The 15,830-nt window shown below is 37.8% G+C and overlaps 1 protein-coding gene across 5 annotated transcripts in view; it reads right to left on the minus strand.

Moving 5' to 3' along the window:
- Positions 1-15,830, minus strand: part of WDFY3 (WD repeat and FYVE domain containing 3) — a 193,373-nt gene that overhangs the window by 66,261 nt on the left and 111,282 nt on the right. For all 5 annotated transcript variants that reach the window (XM_064510310.1, XM_064510311.1, XM_064510307.1 and 2 more), the window contains 7 exons: positions 14,210-14,441; positions 11,435-11,535; positions 10,300-10,518; positions 5,730-5,911; positions 3,689-3,920; positions 858-1,018; positions 24-135 (listed from right to left, as the gene is read on the minus strand). In XM_064510310.1, the coding sequence (XP_064366380.1) occupies positions 24-135; positions 858-1,018; positions 3,689-3,920; positions 5,730-5,911; positions 10,300-10,518; positions 11,435-11,535; positions 14,210-14,441 (1,239 nt within the window). The remainder of the gene's footprint in view (positions 1-23; positions 136-857; positions 1,019-3,688; positions 3,921-5,729; positions 5,912-10,299; positions 10,519-11,434; positions 11,536-14,209; positions 14,442-15,830) is intronic.

Genomic DNA, 15,830 nt, shown 5'->3' on the forward strand with positions numbered 1-15,830 from the left:
CATACTAATGATCAAACACTCACCCAAATATCCTATCAAAGCTGCACCAATAGTGCGTGCTGGCCCATTCAGATGCCCTGCTGAGTTATGTAGCAACTTCACAGGTGTGGCATTTTCATGAGAAGAAATTGCCAGCTGAATAAAACAAGGAAAACAAGGAAAAGGGAGGCTAACGGGAAGAATTTTTTTTTTTTTTTAATAAGCCTGAACATAACAACCTGCATATTTTTCCCCTGTGATAAAGAATATGAAAGAAACTGAATTACCCTATAAGTCATTAGGACACCCTCTAGAGGAAAGACAAATCTTCAGTCTCCAAAGTTTAAAACTGATTAATCAAACTAACTTTAAAAAAAAAAAAAAGAAAAAAGAAAGAAAAGGGACAACTGATGGTCCTTTGTACAAATAATTCACTTGACTTTTAATGTAATTTGAAGAAAAAATGTAAATTAATATTCAGGTTTTCAATCTGAAAAGAGGACTAAACGATCAGCTTTGTTCAACAAGATATAGCTCAACAACATGGTCTTAACTTATTCTATAGAATTAACAACTGTTATCTACATTAAATAGCCAAAATACTTCCAAAAGCGGATAAAATATACAGCTTTCGCTAATTTTAAAAATGAGAATAAAAACTAGTAGCACAATCTCCCTCAAACAAACACTTAAAAAATAGGAAAATAATTATGGGCAATACTTCTGATAAGCACTTTATTCTAACACAACATTCCTTTGAGCAAAATCCCTTGAAAACAGCTAAAAGAAAGGAACAAAAGAAAGAAATACTTGAAAGTTAAATGGCTAATTTCATACTAACAAGTATCACACACTAACAAACTTATTTTCAAACATACCTGTTTCGCAATGGCTTTGCTATCCAACTTGTTGTAAACCTTTCTTATTTTTGCCACTGTGAATGAAGAAACTGAGAGTGCATAGAGACCAAAAGAGACCTTCTCTTCTGGTACCAAAGATACTGGAGATGGGTTGACTCCTTCCGACTTAGAATCCTTGCCTTAAGGACAGGAAAAAAGCTCATTTCAAAAGGAGTATTGGTTTTGTGGTCAGTTTTAAGAATAACATATTAAGTAAATTATACTGCAGAACAACGGTGGAAGAGAGCTTTTACAGATAGCTGAGATTTGATATTGCCTTTGTGTATTTGCTCACCTTACCGATGCACAACTTGATGGCACACAACTTATGCAACAAATATACTAGTTAAAATAAAAAGGCAGCATATGACACACTTTGTTTTTAAAAGGTCTACTATATTCACCCCTAGTGACAACTAGTATCCGGTGGCTTGGCCATGCAGTACAAGATGTGGTTCTTCCTCATCTGAATTTTTGCAAGGAAAATTTCTCAATTTGTGTTTAGCCTAGAGGCTGTTCCCTTCCTTTTTCCTCTGAAGGAGAGCAAGCAGATTAGCCAATAAATAGAAAAGTAATTTGTCCAACTGCATCTTGGTCTGTGGTAACACATATATTAGGCTTTACATAACGGCTTGCTAGTAAAACCACCTTAAAGAATGGCCCAAGAGAGGCAAGAATGTCAGGGCATTCTGGTCCTCATTCAGTGAAGAGTACATATACTCAAATCTAACTTCTTCCATTGACTGCTCCCAAAGTGCTTCTCAAGAAGCACTGCAAACACTAGGATAGACAGTTGTCTACAGTGCTTAGGGGAAGTGGGCACAACTCAGCACCTGAAAGCTTAGCAAGGAGATTTGCTTCCACATCATCCTTCCAGGTCAATGGGTATCTGCAACTCTGGTGAAATACATTCAACAAATTTAGAAAGCAAAAAAGGTCAAGGTTCCTTGCACTGAAATAAATGAGAAGCTAGGTGTCTAACTAATGTGTTGAACAAGGGCTTAATTCTCACTTGACAGAGAATTTCTGGTGTCTCAACATTTCTTCATAAATGAAATCCTCATTTGATCCTCTGCTCATGTGAATGCCCTGAGAACATTCCTCCATTCCAGCAAACAGATAAAGGAATCCATTTCCCTGAACTAACTGGTCTTTGAGGGGTCTTGCAAGACCTAAGTGTATCAAATTTCTCACTTTGTGGTTTAAACACAGGAAAAATTCTCAGAAGACAGCCACCCTGCTTACTGAAAAAGGGACAAACTTCCTGGCAGAAGTACTGCATTGGCAAATGATTTAAGTCAGGTACAGTTCCCTTTGAAAGGGCAACAGTGGAGGATTGCAGGGAAAGCTCAGCGTGTTGGGAAATCAAGCATTCTTATTCTAAGTTATCACATGTTTCCTGGTGAGCATGGTCTTAGCATAAAGGCAGGAAGATCTTTACTTCTCAGAAGTGAATTAACAAATCCATTCATGGAATTTGCTTTGGCTAATTTTGTAATAAATCTCTGTGCAGAGCCAGTTTCTTTAGGACATAACATAGAAGCAGGAGGAGACAAAGTCTATTCCAGGGGAAATTACCATTAACCAGCAGATACCCAAATCTAGAGTTGCTTGCTAAGTTTGACTAGCTGTCAGAAAAGCAAGCATGCGACACAGATCTGTACGTGAAAAAATTCAATTGCCTAGAGCTTCTGGCTCAAGACACCCAAGGAGAACTAACTTGCTTTTCATGATACTTTGATCTTTCACAGCCTTGACCATCTACATTTGTGCTTTTTTCTGCCTCAGCTCTAGGAAAAGCATCTAGTATGAAAGGCAAGATTCTGGGCGCTCCCTACACATACATTTGTTTCACTGTTCACTCGCTGCCTCCTTTCTTGAGAGGGCGACAGTTCCTCTCAGGAAGAACCGGAAAGCCTTACGGTCCTCAAAAGAAAACAAACACAAGGACAAGCAGACTTGGTGTTTTCCACCTTTTATTTTTTTAATTTATTTTTCACTTGAAAGCCCTCTGATAGCCAGATAAAGTAACGAACATCATCTGGCGGTATGCTGACATTAGTGAGGAGGGACTCTAACTGCACAGAAAGACAGGGAGCACTGCAGAAGAGGACCATCTAGCCTAGCGACAGCTCATCTTATCCAAGCTAATGAAGAATCCGTTGTTCGAATAGTTTGAAGACAGAGCTGTGGCAACACATTCCTAACAAAGATCATTCCAATCCTTTAAAAGTTGCATCTTCTATTTCAAACAAGGAGGCTTAGAAAATTGTAATCAAACTATTACCCATGTTTATTTGCAACAAATGCTTAAGAGTATCTGCTGCACTGCAATCCCTCCTACTTGATTTTATTCTCAGTTGACCTATTCAGGCACTATAATCAATTACATTTCAAGATAGCTCTGTTTAAAGTACAGAATAAATTGCAAGAATTGTAAGTAAGTATGATTGCTGTAACATTTAGGAACTGACAACTTAAATAGACTTTCCAGTTTCCCTTTCTATGGTAAATATTATATAGAGTACAAATAAAGACAATTTAAAGGGTTTCTAAATAGATTAAAAGCAAAATGAGGAATACCAGAACTTCCATCACACTTCAATACAAGAACTAGCAAAAGTATGTTAAAGTGGTAATTCTGATTTATATCATCTTTTTCAATAGCTGCTATACAAATCTGCTTTATATGAACAGCTTTTCCTCTCCTCTATGGCATCTTCACATTTCTCAGTTCTTCTGCAAATAAATGCACTAAAGATTCAACCAACCCGTGCCATGTTGCTTGCTGCAATCTGAATTGTACTTACATGGTAAGTATACTGCTTGAAAACTTCCAACATAATTGGGTCCCAGGTCATAAATGGTGCTAACACTTGCAGCAGGCAAAACTTCCTCCAAGAAATGCGTAGGCCCCAAACGCCACACCAAGGAGGAGAGCTGGCGCTGGGCTGGTGGCGTGCCAATATAGGAATAAACGGTGCTGACCACAGGCGGATTGGCAGAACCAGACCCACTAGGACTACTGTGAATATAGTGAAGCTGTAAGGAAGAAGATATTGTGAAGTTATCGAGAGAGCATGGGTATCTTGAAGAGAGAGCAGACATATTAAAAATTTAGGAAAGTGGTTTGCAAACAAAGGGATGTTCTGAATGACTGATACGTAACACATTGTATAGCAACACCATACAACAAAAGTCAGCGAGGAACATTATCCAGAAGTAAATGCAGAATCAGAAGTTAATTGGCTTTCAAAGGATCAGGGCGCACATGGTAATACAGGATGGGAACACATGACCTCGGTGCTTAAAAACTCTGAAGAATGAGGCGATACTGTATATTGCTTCTAAAAATGTGATGCTTTTTAAAAGACTTAAAACTACATTTTTTTTCCAAAAGAAACAAGATTATCTCATATCCTTTTGTCCTTTTCCTTCCTTCTGCATGCTGAAACATAATAAGCTCAATTTGATATAATTTACAGGCCGCAAAAAACCAAATCCATGGATAAGATGCTGGCCTAAATGCAATGACAGGAGCACTATCGCAGCCATTTTTTAACTACCTTATAAAAACTGTGTTTTCAGTTATAGAATGCAGCCACGTATAGTCAGACATAATTAGTATATATTGTAGCTATTAGCATAACAAGTAAAGTTAATATAGTCCTCATTTTGCTTAGTGAATATTGAGTGTTAAACATCAAAAGGCAAAATATTGTTTCACCTACACAGCAGAATACTAAAGCTGGCAAATTTGCATCCCACACCAGGACTAGTTTATTCCCTTAAGGCCCAAGCCTGCCAGGGACAAATACTCTTTTATAGCTACAGGTTGTCAGTTAGAGGTCAGGAACATGTAGTGCCCCATAGACAGGTCCACAGTGCCCTTTGCCACTCTGCATCTGGCCTCCTAGTTTGTCCCCCCTAATAATAAATTATTGACCTTTACAACTAAATATGTTTCGTCTACAATTAACAAGTAACAACGTAAGACATCCCAGCGGCAATCACAGACAAAGGGATTCTCTTTTTGTGGGGTCAAGAGGGTTGAGAAAGGAACGCCATGATAGATTGGAAAAGCTGTCTTAATTCATTATTGAAAATTAGATCTGCTACATGGCCTAGGAATACTTTTTTTTTTAAAAAAGCTTTTTGTTAATATTATAATCTATTTAGCAGCGTAGCTGTGCCACACTTGCTTAACATTCAATGCACCATTCATACCTTCTCTCCTTCACTTTTTTTATTGCTCATGCATGAGAAGGTATTTGTTAACTTCTCTTAACTAGGGCTGGGTCAGAGCTGTGCAGTGAGCAAAGACCCATCTCTTTAAGGGTCTTTTGTTTGTAAGAAATGCTGGAAGCTGGACAATGAATGAAGCACAGAATTCATAAGAATTCAGATAAATTTCATATTTTAAAGCAGGTATTACTGCACCTTCATGTAGGATGCCACCCAGGCACAAGTCAAGATCACAGGTGGCATGTAAAGGAAACTTTATTTTATTTTATTTTTTTAAACTTTTATATATGTATATATATACACACACACACGTATGTGTATGCATGTATATTCACACACACATAGTATCTTTATATGCTTATACTTGTCATATTTATTTCTATTATATACATAGGAAGTTCTATATATTTATAGATCTTCTATACATGTATTTTTATATCTTATATTTCTTTATAAATATTTGTTTTGCATATATACTTATAAACACATTTATAAATATATAAATATATATACACGTGTATATATATATATAAAAATGTGTGAGCATGTGCAGAGAGAGAGAAATCACTCCCCCAGTAAAAATGAGGATTTAAAGTTTTATTTTACCTTGACAGTGTTAACAAGCTGTCCATCAAGATAGAGCGCAGCTGTACTGTTCTTTAGCATGCCTTTACTCATGACCAGAACTAGGTGGTGCCACTGGCCTTCCACTATAAGGTCACCACAGCGAAAACGAGCACAACAAGGAAGAATTTCGTAAAATGATGATTCTTCACTGAAGTCATCAACTACAAGGAAAGAAACACTTAGTGGGAACAAGTAAAAATGTTATCAGTCTGTTTTAAGATTCTTATTTCATTAGACTTGACATGAAACATACTCTAAAGAGATACACTAAAGCCAAAATTTTAGAAAGCATGTGTAATAATGTGACCAATTTAAAAAAAGAAGTAATGAGATATAGTTTTAAATACGTTCTTTAAACCTTTCAAATACAAGAACTGAAAGAACAAAATCAGAGTTTTTTTTTTTTTTTTTTTTTTTAAGTGTATTCCGAGTATATTATCAGTTTGACAGACTGAACTTCCTTACATACTTGCATATAAACAAGCTAGTATAGTTTTATTACCATCAGCAATGGGCCTGGTCTTGTTTTACCGTAATTCTTCTCTAATAAAATTCCCAGGATACTTTTAAAGTTTTGACAATTAAATTTACTTCTCTCCTTCTACCTTCTTATTGAAATTTTAACTGAACTTTTTAAACTGCGATAATTAGTTTAGTGAAGTTTTTTACTAACTTTCCAAAGTCACTACGTAAGTCAAAAAATAGTTTGTTGTTTTTAAAAGAAATTCTACAGAAGTAGTCACTAAGAGATAAGAGAGGTTTCTCTACAACTGCAAAGCTATTTTTCGTCTTTCTCATACTGCAGAAATATGCAGCCAACAATAGGAAATTCTACTTTGGAGACTAACATTTTTTATACCTGCATTAAATCAGATGATGACAAAAATGACTTAACACCTGAACACCTGGCCCAGATCTATTTGCACTCCAATCAACAATTTCAGCACTGACTCACTAATATTTGGAAATACAGTCAGTCCAACAGATCTGAAAATCCCTCTTAGGTTTTTTTTCAGGAAGTTACCATCATTATAAAATTAATAGGAGATGGGCTAATTGCCAAATACATATTGACATAAATGAGCAGTAAGAGTTCATATGAAATTCACTGTAATACTGGCCTCTCAGATTTTACAGCTATGAGCAGAGAAAGGAAGCCACCACGTTAAATTTAAGTTAATAAACCCCAAAGAAGGAAAAAAAAAATAGAGTGCAATGAGGATATTTTGCTGAATAGCTCAATAGTCTTTGCCCTAACCTGCAAATTTTCAGAAGATCTGGAATTCTGTAAGCCACATTTATCAAATACTTGCTAAACACTGTTTTCATGTGTAGCTTGCAATTATCTTGCTTAAGCAATTAGGTGACACACACAAGGACATACAAATAAAAGGAATGCTTTTCAAAGCATCTGTGTAAGAATCATCATGCTAAATTACACAGCAGCATTAAGTGAATTAAAGTTGGGTTAAAAGCCTTAGAATTTTTTCCTTAATTAAAGGTGCAAATAAGATAGTTGGCTAGAGAGAAACACACTGAGTATAGGCTAGCTGGTATTTACAATTCAAACTTTGGCACACCGGCTTTTCTTCTTCCCTTCTTGCAATTCTAAGGAAAATTTAGTTTCTGAAGTGCTGCTACTGAAGGAATAGCTTGGCGATTAAAAATATTTGCCCAAGTCAAAACTAAGAATTAGGATGTCTCATCTGTTCTAGCTTTTAGTATCTTTACCTTAGCTAGTCACCCCAGGCTCTCCTTAGAAGTATCACTGATGTCTGAAATATCAGTGATGCTTGGGCCATAACTCACCTGGCCAGATGTGAGCATCTTCTACTGCGGGGTAAGGCAAATTGCACTGCAGGTTTTATCAGCTATATTGGCTACCTTTGCACTGATTATAAAATGCTCCCACATTTTAGACACGTGCAGCAGATGAACCCACTCCCAGTGTCTCGGCAAGGGTTGCAAATCAGAAGTTGCTGACCACCCCGTCCCCCTTCACCCATCTATACTCTCCAGTACTTTTCAGGTCTTCCTTCACTAACAGGTGCTCCATTCCCTTCTTTTGAATGCCTAAACACACTTCAGTTCTCAATACAAGATTTTTTAAATTTCTCTAAAAGACATTCTTTGATTTCATACCGAAAAGCATGATCAATCTGCAGTACTTGGGTTCACTGTTTCCCCACCACAACATAGAGTCACCCACACCCCGCCTGAAAGCTAGAGAGGGGACGATGACAAAGCTTGAAAATTCTCCACCACGGAGCACTTCAACAGCAAACAGGGCTTTTTCAGATCTCTTTTCGTTCTTTCATATTCAGGGAACAGAATCCACTAATCCTCTTACCTCAGTGGAAGCTTGTACAGAGAGCACTCTTCTTTAGAAACAGCAAAAAGCAAATGATAAAGCCAGAGTACCTGGAACTAACTTTCAGATACAAAACTAATCTTTTCTCCACTTCTTTTCCCTCAGCCAAGCACCTTGAAGTACAACTCTCGATCACAAGAAACACCCTTAAATACCCGGTTTACTCTCACAATAGGCGGTCAGCCCTCCCAACCCTGAACGCCGGTGGGCCTGCTATCTCAGTCCTTCAGGCACTTATCTGCTCGGTGCCCCACAAGACCCCACCAGCTACTTCTCAGCCGTGACAGGGTGGCACTCCACTACAGCACTCAACTAAAAACCAGTCTTTGCAGCCACTTAGAGACCTTCAGCTCTTTTCTGACAAAGCCACTTCAAATCCAATCTCTTTAAAAGAGTTGGATATATGGGCTTACAAACTAAACCCACACAATTTATACCTCTAATGCAGGCAAATGCAACTAATGAAGACAGACTTATTTGATTCTCTCCTAGAAGAATTTGGTCGTCTGAGAAAAAGCACTGGCAATATCTTTGTAATTCAAGAATTTCAGTTCTTCCCTTGTATTACGGGTCTTCAGATCTCAAGTTTTAGCTTTTGAACCTGATTTCTACTAACAGAAACTACTCTAGTTGTTAATGTGAATCTTGATTTAGCATGAAAGTAAGAAGCATTCTGTAATAGTCTGCTTAGTTTTTTTATAAATAATTAATGTTGTAAAAAATTTTTATTAGTGCCTGTTACTCAGCAGGGAAGAACATTATTTTTTTATACCGTTGAGTATGAGTTTCCTCAGCATCCAAGGTATGAAATACCATACAAAAGACCCGCACAGCAACAAATGCAATCAAACATTAGGCATAGCTAAATATAATCAATTATTTCATAAGCCGCACACTCAGAAATGCCAGAATGCCTTTAATTCAATTTCTGAACCATTAAGTGGTACTCAAACTTTACTGAACATTAGAAGAAAAGGATATTTCTCTTTTAGAAAACGAGGATATTTACAACCATTATTTATTCACCACCTGAAGCATTTCATTCTCATCCCTAGAGATCTTTTAAATTTGGTTTTTCTCTGCAGGCTGGAAGTTGACAAGAATCAGAGGAAAACTAATAGCAGCTGCTGTATCTTACAACACAAAGTCTACCAAACTAGCAGCGCAGGCTATTCTAACCGCCCAGTGCAAAACACCATTGTGCCCCCAAAACATGACAATCTTTTCTCATGGATTGTTCCATTAAACTTGCCAATAAAGAAAATATAAGCGGTTCATCCTGTAAATTGAATACATACTCCTTTCTCATTGCAAGCCCTCATCCAACCAGAACAAGGGCCACAAAAGGAACCCAGCAGAAGCAGACACAGATTTGTGATAACCACTTCTAACCTCGTGTGTCGGTCTGGTGAAGAACTAAGTGTGAAATGCACAGATGCTGCCCCGCTCCTCTGGGCTCCTTCTCAGTCTGGGGCATAAATGACCCACGGATACTGACCATTTGCCTTGGGAGCCCTGATGAAACATGATGTGGGAGGCAAAACATGGCTAAGCCTAACACCCCTGACCTTACTCACAGCTCTTCCTCAAAATTCACTAGCCTCACCAGTTTCAGCCTTGATCTTCACTGCATCTCCTTCCTCTCTTGATCATGGACACTAAATGGAGCTACAAACTCTTTCTGCAAAACTGACCACAGCATTAAAGTACAAAGCAAATGACTGACCACTTTCAGATAACCAGCAAGTACTGGAGTATCCAGATCCAAAAAGTGTTCACAGTCTTTTAGTTTATTATTTCCCAACTTCTTCACAGCCAGGATAGTTAACATTTGTTCCCCCAAAAGGTGATGTCTAAAACGAATCATTCAAGCCAAAGAGAGGCAAAAGCTTGCAAAAACAGTGAAGTATTCCCTCTTTCAAATCTCTAATACTCAGGCTTTTGGTAGATTGTTTACATGCATATACCAGATCTTCTTCAGAAACTACAAATGCTTCTTTATTTCTGTAGGAATGTTTACATTTTGCATTCTTACATTGTCAAGAAACATTCAGAGCTGGTGAAGCTGCAGTAAAAGTTGAATTAAACAAAACTTCTAAATACTGTGTTTAAAATAAACTTGCTTTCACGCCCCCATAACACTGCCAGGAATAGCTGATGACACTGCACATCTCTTACCGTAGTTTTGAAGTAATTCTTCTTTAGTTGATACAATTAGTGACCGATCTTTTGCTGAGAGGACAACAGCAAGGCATACATAATGCTGCTCAGAGGAGTTTGCACGTCGCACTACAGTAAGCAGTCTGACAGGATGGTTATTGGGAGGTGTACTAAAGTGTTCAATACAAAACCAAGTTGAGTAGCTTAAACCAGACGGTGGTGGGAAAAATCTTTCACCTAAAAACAAAAATTAAAACCCATTATAGCTGGAGTAGCTATCACTGGGGATACCTATGTGTTCCTGTCCTTGTCTTCCTATCAGCTTGGACTTGAACTTTATTTCTTTCATCTCTGATTGAAGCTTGGATTTAAAAAACAATCACATAAAGCTAGCTCAGAGTGGTTTCTTTCAAAACCAAGTAAAGCAAAAATTGTGTGCTATCCCCTCCTATTTTAAAAACAAAAATTAACCCTAAAGATACACTTTTTCAGAACATCTCAGTTTCAGCTCTTTGAACAAAAAAGTAGAAATGGATTAGAAATGGTTAATATCCTGACGAGCTCTTTTTTCCACGCGTGTAACTCAATTCATGTACACGTGAAGACCACTGAGGTATTTCATAACAACAACAAGCAATGAGAGTGCCACTTAGCCTTCATTGGAGTAGGTTTCTCTCCCACGTACACCTAAAATCCATCTGATATCCCAGAGTGCTCCCTGTCTAATAATAATTCTGTTTCACTGCAGTAAAACTTCAACCTTGCTTTTGTACTTCAGACCATTTTTAACTATGTGATCACGCTCGATTAACCTCTATGTTCTGTGCACTTAACACTGCTACCCCAGCTTGTTCTTAATGTATATACCAGGCTCTTTATATGTAAGAGCAAGAAAACGTAACAAAAAAAAGTTCAACATTTTGCTGAAAGCCTTGTCTTTTAGAAAAATGGCATATTTATATTTTATACTGCTTTTCATTGACTTGGGGGGGAAAGTGACAGTAACATACAAAAATGATTCAAAAAGGAGTTCTCAGTTAAGAGTGTGCAACATCCAATGCCATGCTATAAATCTGGGGTTAACAAAAAAAAATAAGAGAAATAAACATCATCAGATACAGAATACTGGTAACAGTAATACTTGAGTACTTACCGGTTCCAATTCCGCTGACAACTGCACCATCAATAAGTCCTGTTGTGACAGCGTTATTTGTAGGTGCGTTATGGGGAGCCAAACTTGGCAAGAACAGGCAGCTGTTAAATAAAACACCAGGAACACACTAGCATTCATGAAAATCAACATAGCCAGAGTTTGATACAAACAAACAAAATATAGCCTAGAAAAATATACCATAAGCATACCACCACTCTCCTTGACTGTATGTGTCAATGAAGAGTGGACATGAATTCTCAAGAGTTTTCCTGGTGGAGTTAAGTTGTCTCCAGTGCAAAGAGCTTTGGCACATATCTCTTTGGTGCAAAGGAGCAGAGACTTATGCCCATGTGGCTCTGTAGCATAAAATGTTCTCTTCTGGGCCACCATAATTTGCTACAGCCTTTGAGATGTTCTAAACTGTCCTGAAGACTGGATTAGCTAAATATTCAAAGAATTTGATAATTGCATGCAATGGTTTTACAATACGTATGTATATTCTCACGGTGATGCCATAATTCATCATATCAACTCTACGCGGCCCTTACAAGAGCCATTGGTGTTATTGACCCAAAAGAAATGGATATAAGGACTACCTCCCAAGGTATCAGATGATATAAAGAGCACAGATGATTTCAGTGATCAGCTTACTGATGGTGGAGTGAATTCCCATAGGAGTTCGGCTTCCAGTTTGTACAGTTTGTCTGAAAGTGATTGCTCTTCTGCTTGCAGAAGTGTCTTCATTTTGCTCACACTTGAACTTGCTAATTTAAGTATCCTGTAGCAGCTATGAACAGCTAACTTGACCACTCATCTCAAGAACAATAGCAGTCCATGGTTTTGATCACAACTATCTTTTCTTTTGATTATAATCCTCATTATGTTCTTCCTTCCTCTATCTTGAAAATGCTATTTGCTGGGTGAGTTCCCTACGGTGAGTGTTAAAAGCATGTTCTCTGTGAGCAAGTAAATACATGTTTTCTGGGCTCCTCCACCTGACTATTGAGTCTACTGAGTTCATAAAACACCCTGGCACAGATGAAAAAAGCATTGTTTTGATTTTTTAATCGACTACAGTAGCCTTCATAGGCAACCAATGAAATTACAAGAAGTCACCCAAAAGTAATCCATGTAATGCAGCTGTAAGTTACCAGTGCCTACAGATCTCCTGGAGTAACCACAGGGATAATTTATTGTTTGCCTATTTCAATTTGTTCTTATACCTAAGAAATTTGTTTTTCTCCTACAAAGGACGTAGGAGAAAGCTTTGAGCACCATTTCTTTCCAAAGACAGAGTCCCCAGCGATACTGGATGTGAAGGCGACATGCTGGATGGGCCCTGCATGCTTGCTTTGCAGAGCTGAAAAGGTAGTGCCAAGCAGTGGAGCTCATAAATATCCAGACTGGACTATGTTCTCAGCCCAGTTGCCTGAATAAATGGGAACTTGAACACTACAATGTGAGCAGCTCTGTTTTCTAAGCCCACATTTGCAACAGAAGTAGACTTAACAGAAGACACTGAGTAATGTAAAGTATGAGGGGGGGGGGGAGAAGATAGACTTAAGGTATTCTGTCGAGTGGTGCTGCTCTCTAGTTTTATGAAATTGTGGTATTGTCCCAGACAACAGACCATTTCTACCTCTTTTTAAAATTCTTTCAAAAGGAGACTAGAATAAAGGTGTTGCGGAGCTATTCATCTCATGAAAATTTGTCACCCTCTTTTGGGCTTCACAGCAGTTGCCATTTTTACTTGTTCTTATCACTAGAATCCTTTTAACAAAGCTTCTAGGCACATTTTTTAAGCTTTAAACCAAGTTTCTGGGATGTTCTGAACAACTATTCACCATTCAAGGTTTCATTCACAATTGTCTGACCTGAGTGTATGTCACAACATGCCATCAAGATACCTGCCTTCAGTCTATTTGCCAGCCCCAACCTATGGACCAGTCCACACAGTTAAAGTATACCTATTTCCTTTACTATTGACTTGAATTTTTAATAAAAGTTTTGGATATATTTGCCCCTCAGAGCAGCAGCACAGGCCAAGAATTAATGTTTTGAGATTCTTCTACTGTTCAATTTTTATATCAGATAAGGCAAAATGTTTTGCATAAATAAAAGCTGATAATGACATCATGTTTTAATCTTCTAAACAGATAAGTTACATCACAGATGATCCTCACAAAGCATCTCACTTTGAGGTGAATGAGAAAAAACATTAAAGAGATGAGGTGGTAAAAGTCAGAAGGAGTTAAGTGTTATACTCAAGCAACGCCTCCAGTTAATGAAGATTTTCCACAGTTATTTGTACTCAACAGAGTTTTCATTTCTGCTTTAATTGTATTTCTGCTTTGCCCACTTCCTCATTATCAACTTCTCCAGAAGTTTTAAGTGGATTTCAGTGCATGTGTGCCATTCAAATGCTGCACATGAATCCTAGCAACTAATACCTTTCTGCAAGAGTATGTTAGGGTTCATTTATTTTAAAACAGCCTTAAGTATGCACATGAAAACCAGATCTGAGAAGGTACTACACTTGCACACATAAGCACTTACACTTTCACACATAACAAGCCATCAGTGGTTTCAAGTCACTAATTATGCTGAATGGAAATTCGCATGGCATGAAGTATTCCATTCTTTTTTTTCAAACCAAATCATTTATTTTCAGTTTGTAAGCTTTTAGCTAAAAATTTCAAGCATTTATTTGAAGGACGAAAGTAATAAAACATTACACTGTGTACTACACTCTCCGAGAGTACTGTAGCACCTTACCCGAACCCTTCAAGAGATGTGTCAAATTCAATAAACGCAGGAGTAACCGATGATCCATGAAGCCTGATATCATGTGGGGTAGTCATGGAGACCAAACACTTCACTCTCGTCAGGGGTACTGTGCTCCCTTCTGCTGGTTTTAACAGGCTCTTGCTTATCCGATAGTGGCTGTCTTCGTGCAAGCTGAACACATTGTCAGAACCCAGACCTTCCATTGAGGTAACCATGCTATCTACGGTAGAAGCCAAGAAAAAACAAAAGCATTGCAAAAAGGAGACACTTTCAGGCCATGTATGCAGACTTTTAAGTACTGTAGGGGAGAGTTCAATGGTCATTAACAGTCTCTCAGTGAAAAGATTATGAGTTGGGAAGTATTACTCTCATTAAAAAAAAACGTTCAACTAAGCAAAAGAGATTAACATCTTGCGCAAGGTTTTACAGAAAGGCTGCGGTAAAGCCGAAAACTGAGCCAATAACCCATCCCATTGCCTAACATAGGGAAAATGCCCCTTTTGCATAACCTTTGTTTCGGTGCATTCCTGTTGCATGACCTATTAGGCAGTAAAAACCTCTGATTCATGTTTTTCAGATGCAGTAACTCTGAACTAAAACTCTCAGAGCAAGCTGAAAGGCTCAGTAAGCTTAGCTTAGTAAATTCAGTATGCTAACTTGCAAGATACCCGGGAAGCTAGCTTTGCTAATTCTCTTTCCTGAGTTAAAAACTTTTCAGACCGACATTTTCACAAAATGACTTTTCCCCCCTCCACGTAGTAACACACCTATGAAGTCTACTATTATAAGTCTACACGGGCCGACAGAAAAACCTAACTCTCCCCTCTATTCAGTGGTACTGAATCTGGTGACATAACACAAATATTCAGAGATAAAGGATCGAGTATGAGAGCTGTGTAGACTGGAGATAGAGCAAAGGGATTTAATGCTTGTAATTTAACACCATCCAAGATGCTATCTAAATCCTTTCAAATAATTCAGACATTTCAATTAAGTTATTTTTAACAGTGTGCTGCAACTGGACATACGCCAGTGAGTTTACACCTACAAATATCATATGGTTTGAAAACTTACTAGTTGTATTATAATTTACTGGAACTTTCCTATACTACACTAACAGCTGTTTCCAAGCTCTGCACCTTAGGGATGATGATAATAGAAAAAAAAGAGCGAGTGTGGAAAAGAGGATCAGATTGGCTGGAGGAACCTAGTTATATTAAACTCAAGAACAATCCCATTACAGATGCTCAGTCCAATTTATCAGAGTGATTCAATAAATATCTGGAAAACAGACAACTGTTCCAGCATGATAATTATAGCTGATGTGCAACTGCTGTGTGAGGTGGATGAAGTACTCATACATGGATGAACTTGCATGACAGGATATCACACAAAGACACAACAAAAATTTTCACAGTGTATGTATACCTCTAATTTAGACAGTGAATATCCTGTCAAAATAAATTGAGAATACCTTCTGTCAGTATTAACTACACAATTAAAACTAAAGCTCATATACAGCAACCTGAAAGAGCTGGGGTTTTTTGTTTTTTTTAAAAAGTGTAACCCTGTCCTTTTTCTTCAGAATTTTTAGGTTGCCATGTGTTCA

The sequence above is a fragment of the Dromaius novaehollandiae genome, chromosome 4 (genome assembly GCF_036370855.1).
Source record: "Dromaius novaehollandiae isolate bDroNov1 chromosome 4, bDroNov1.hap1, whole genome shotgun sequence".
NCBI classification, from domain to species: Eukaryota; Metazoa; Chordata; class Aves; order Casuariiformes; family Dromaiidae; genus Dromaius; species Dromaius novaehollandiae.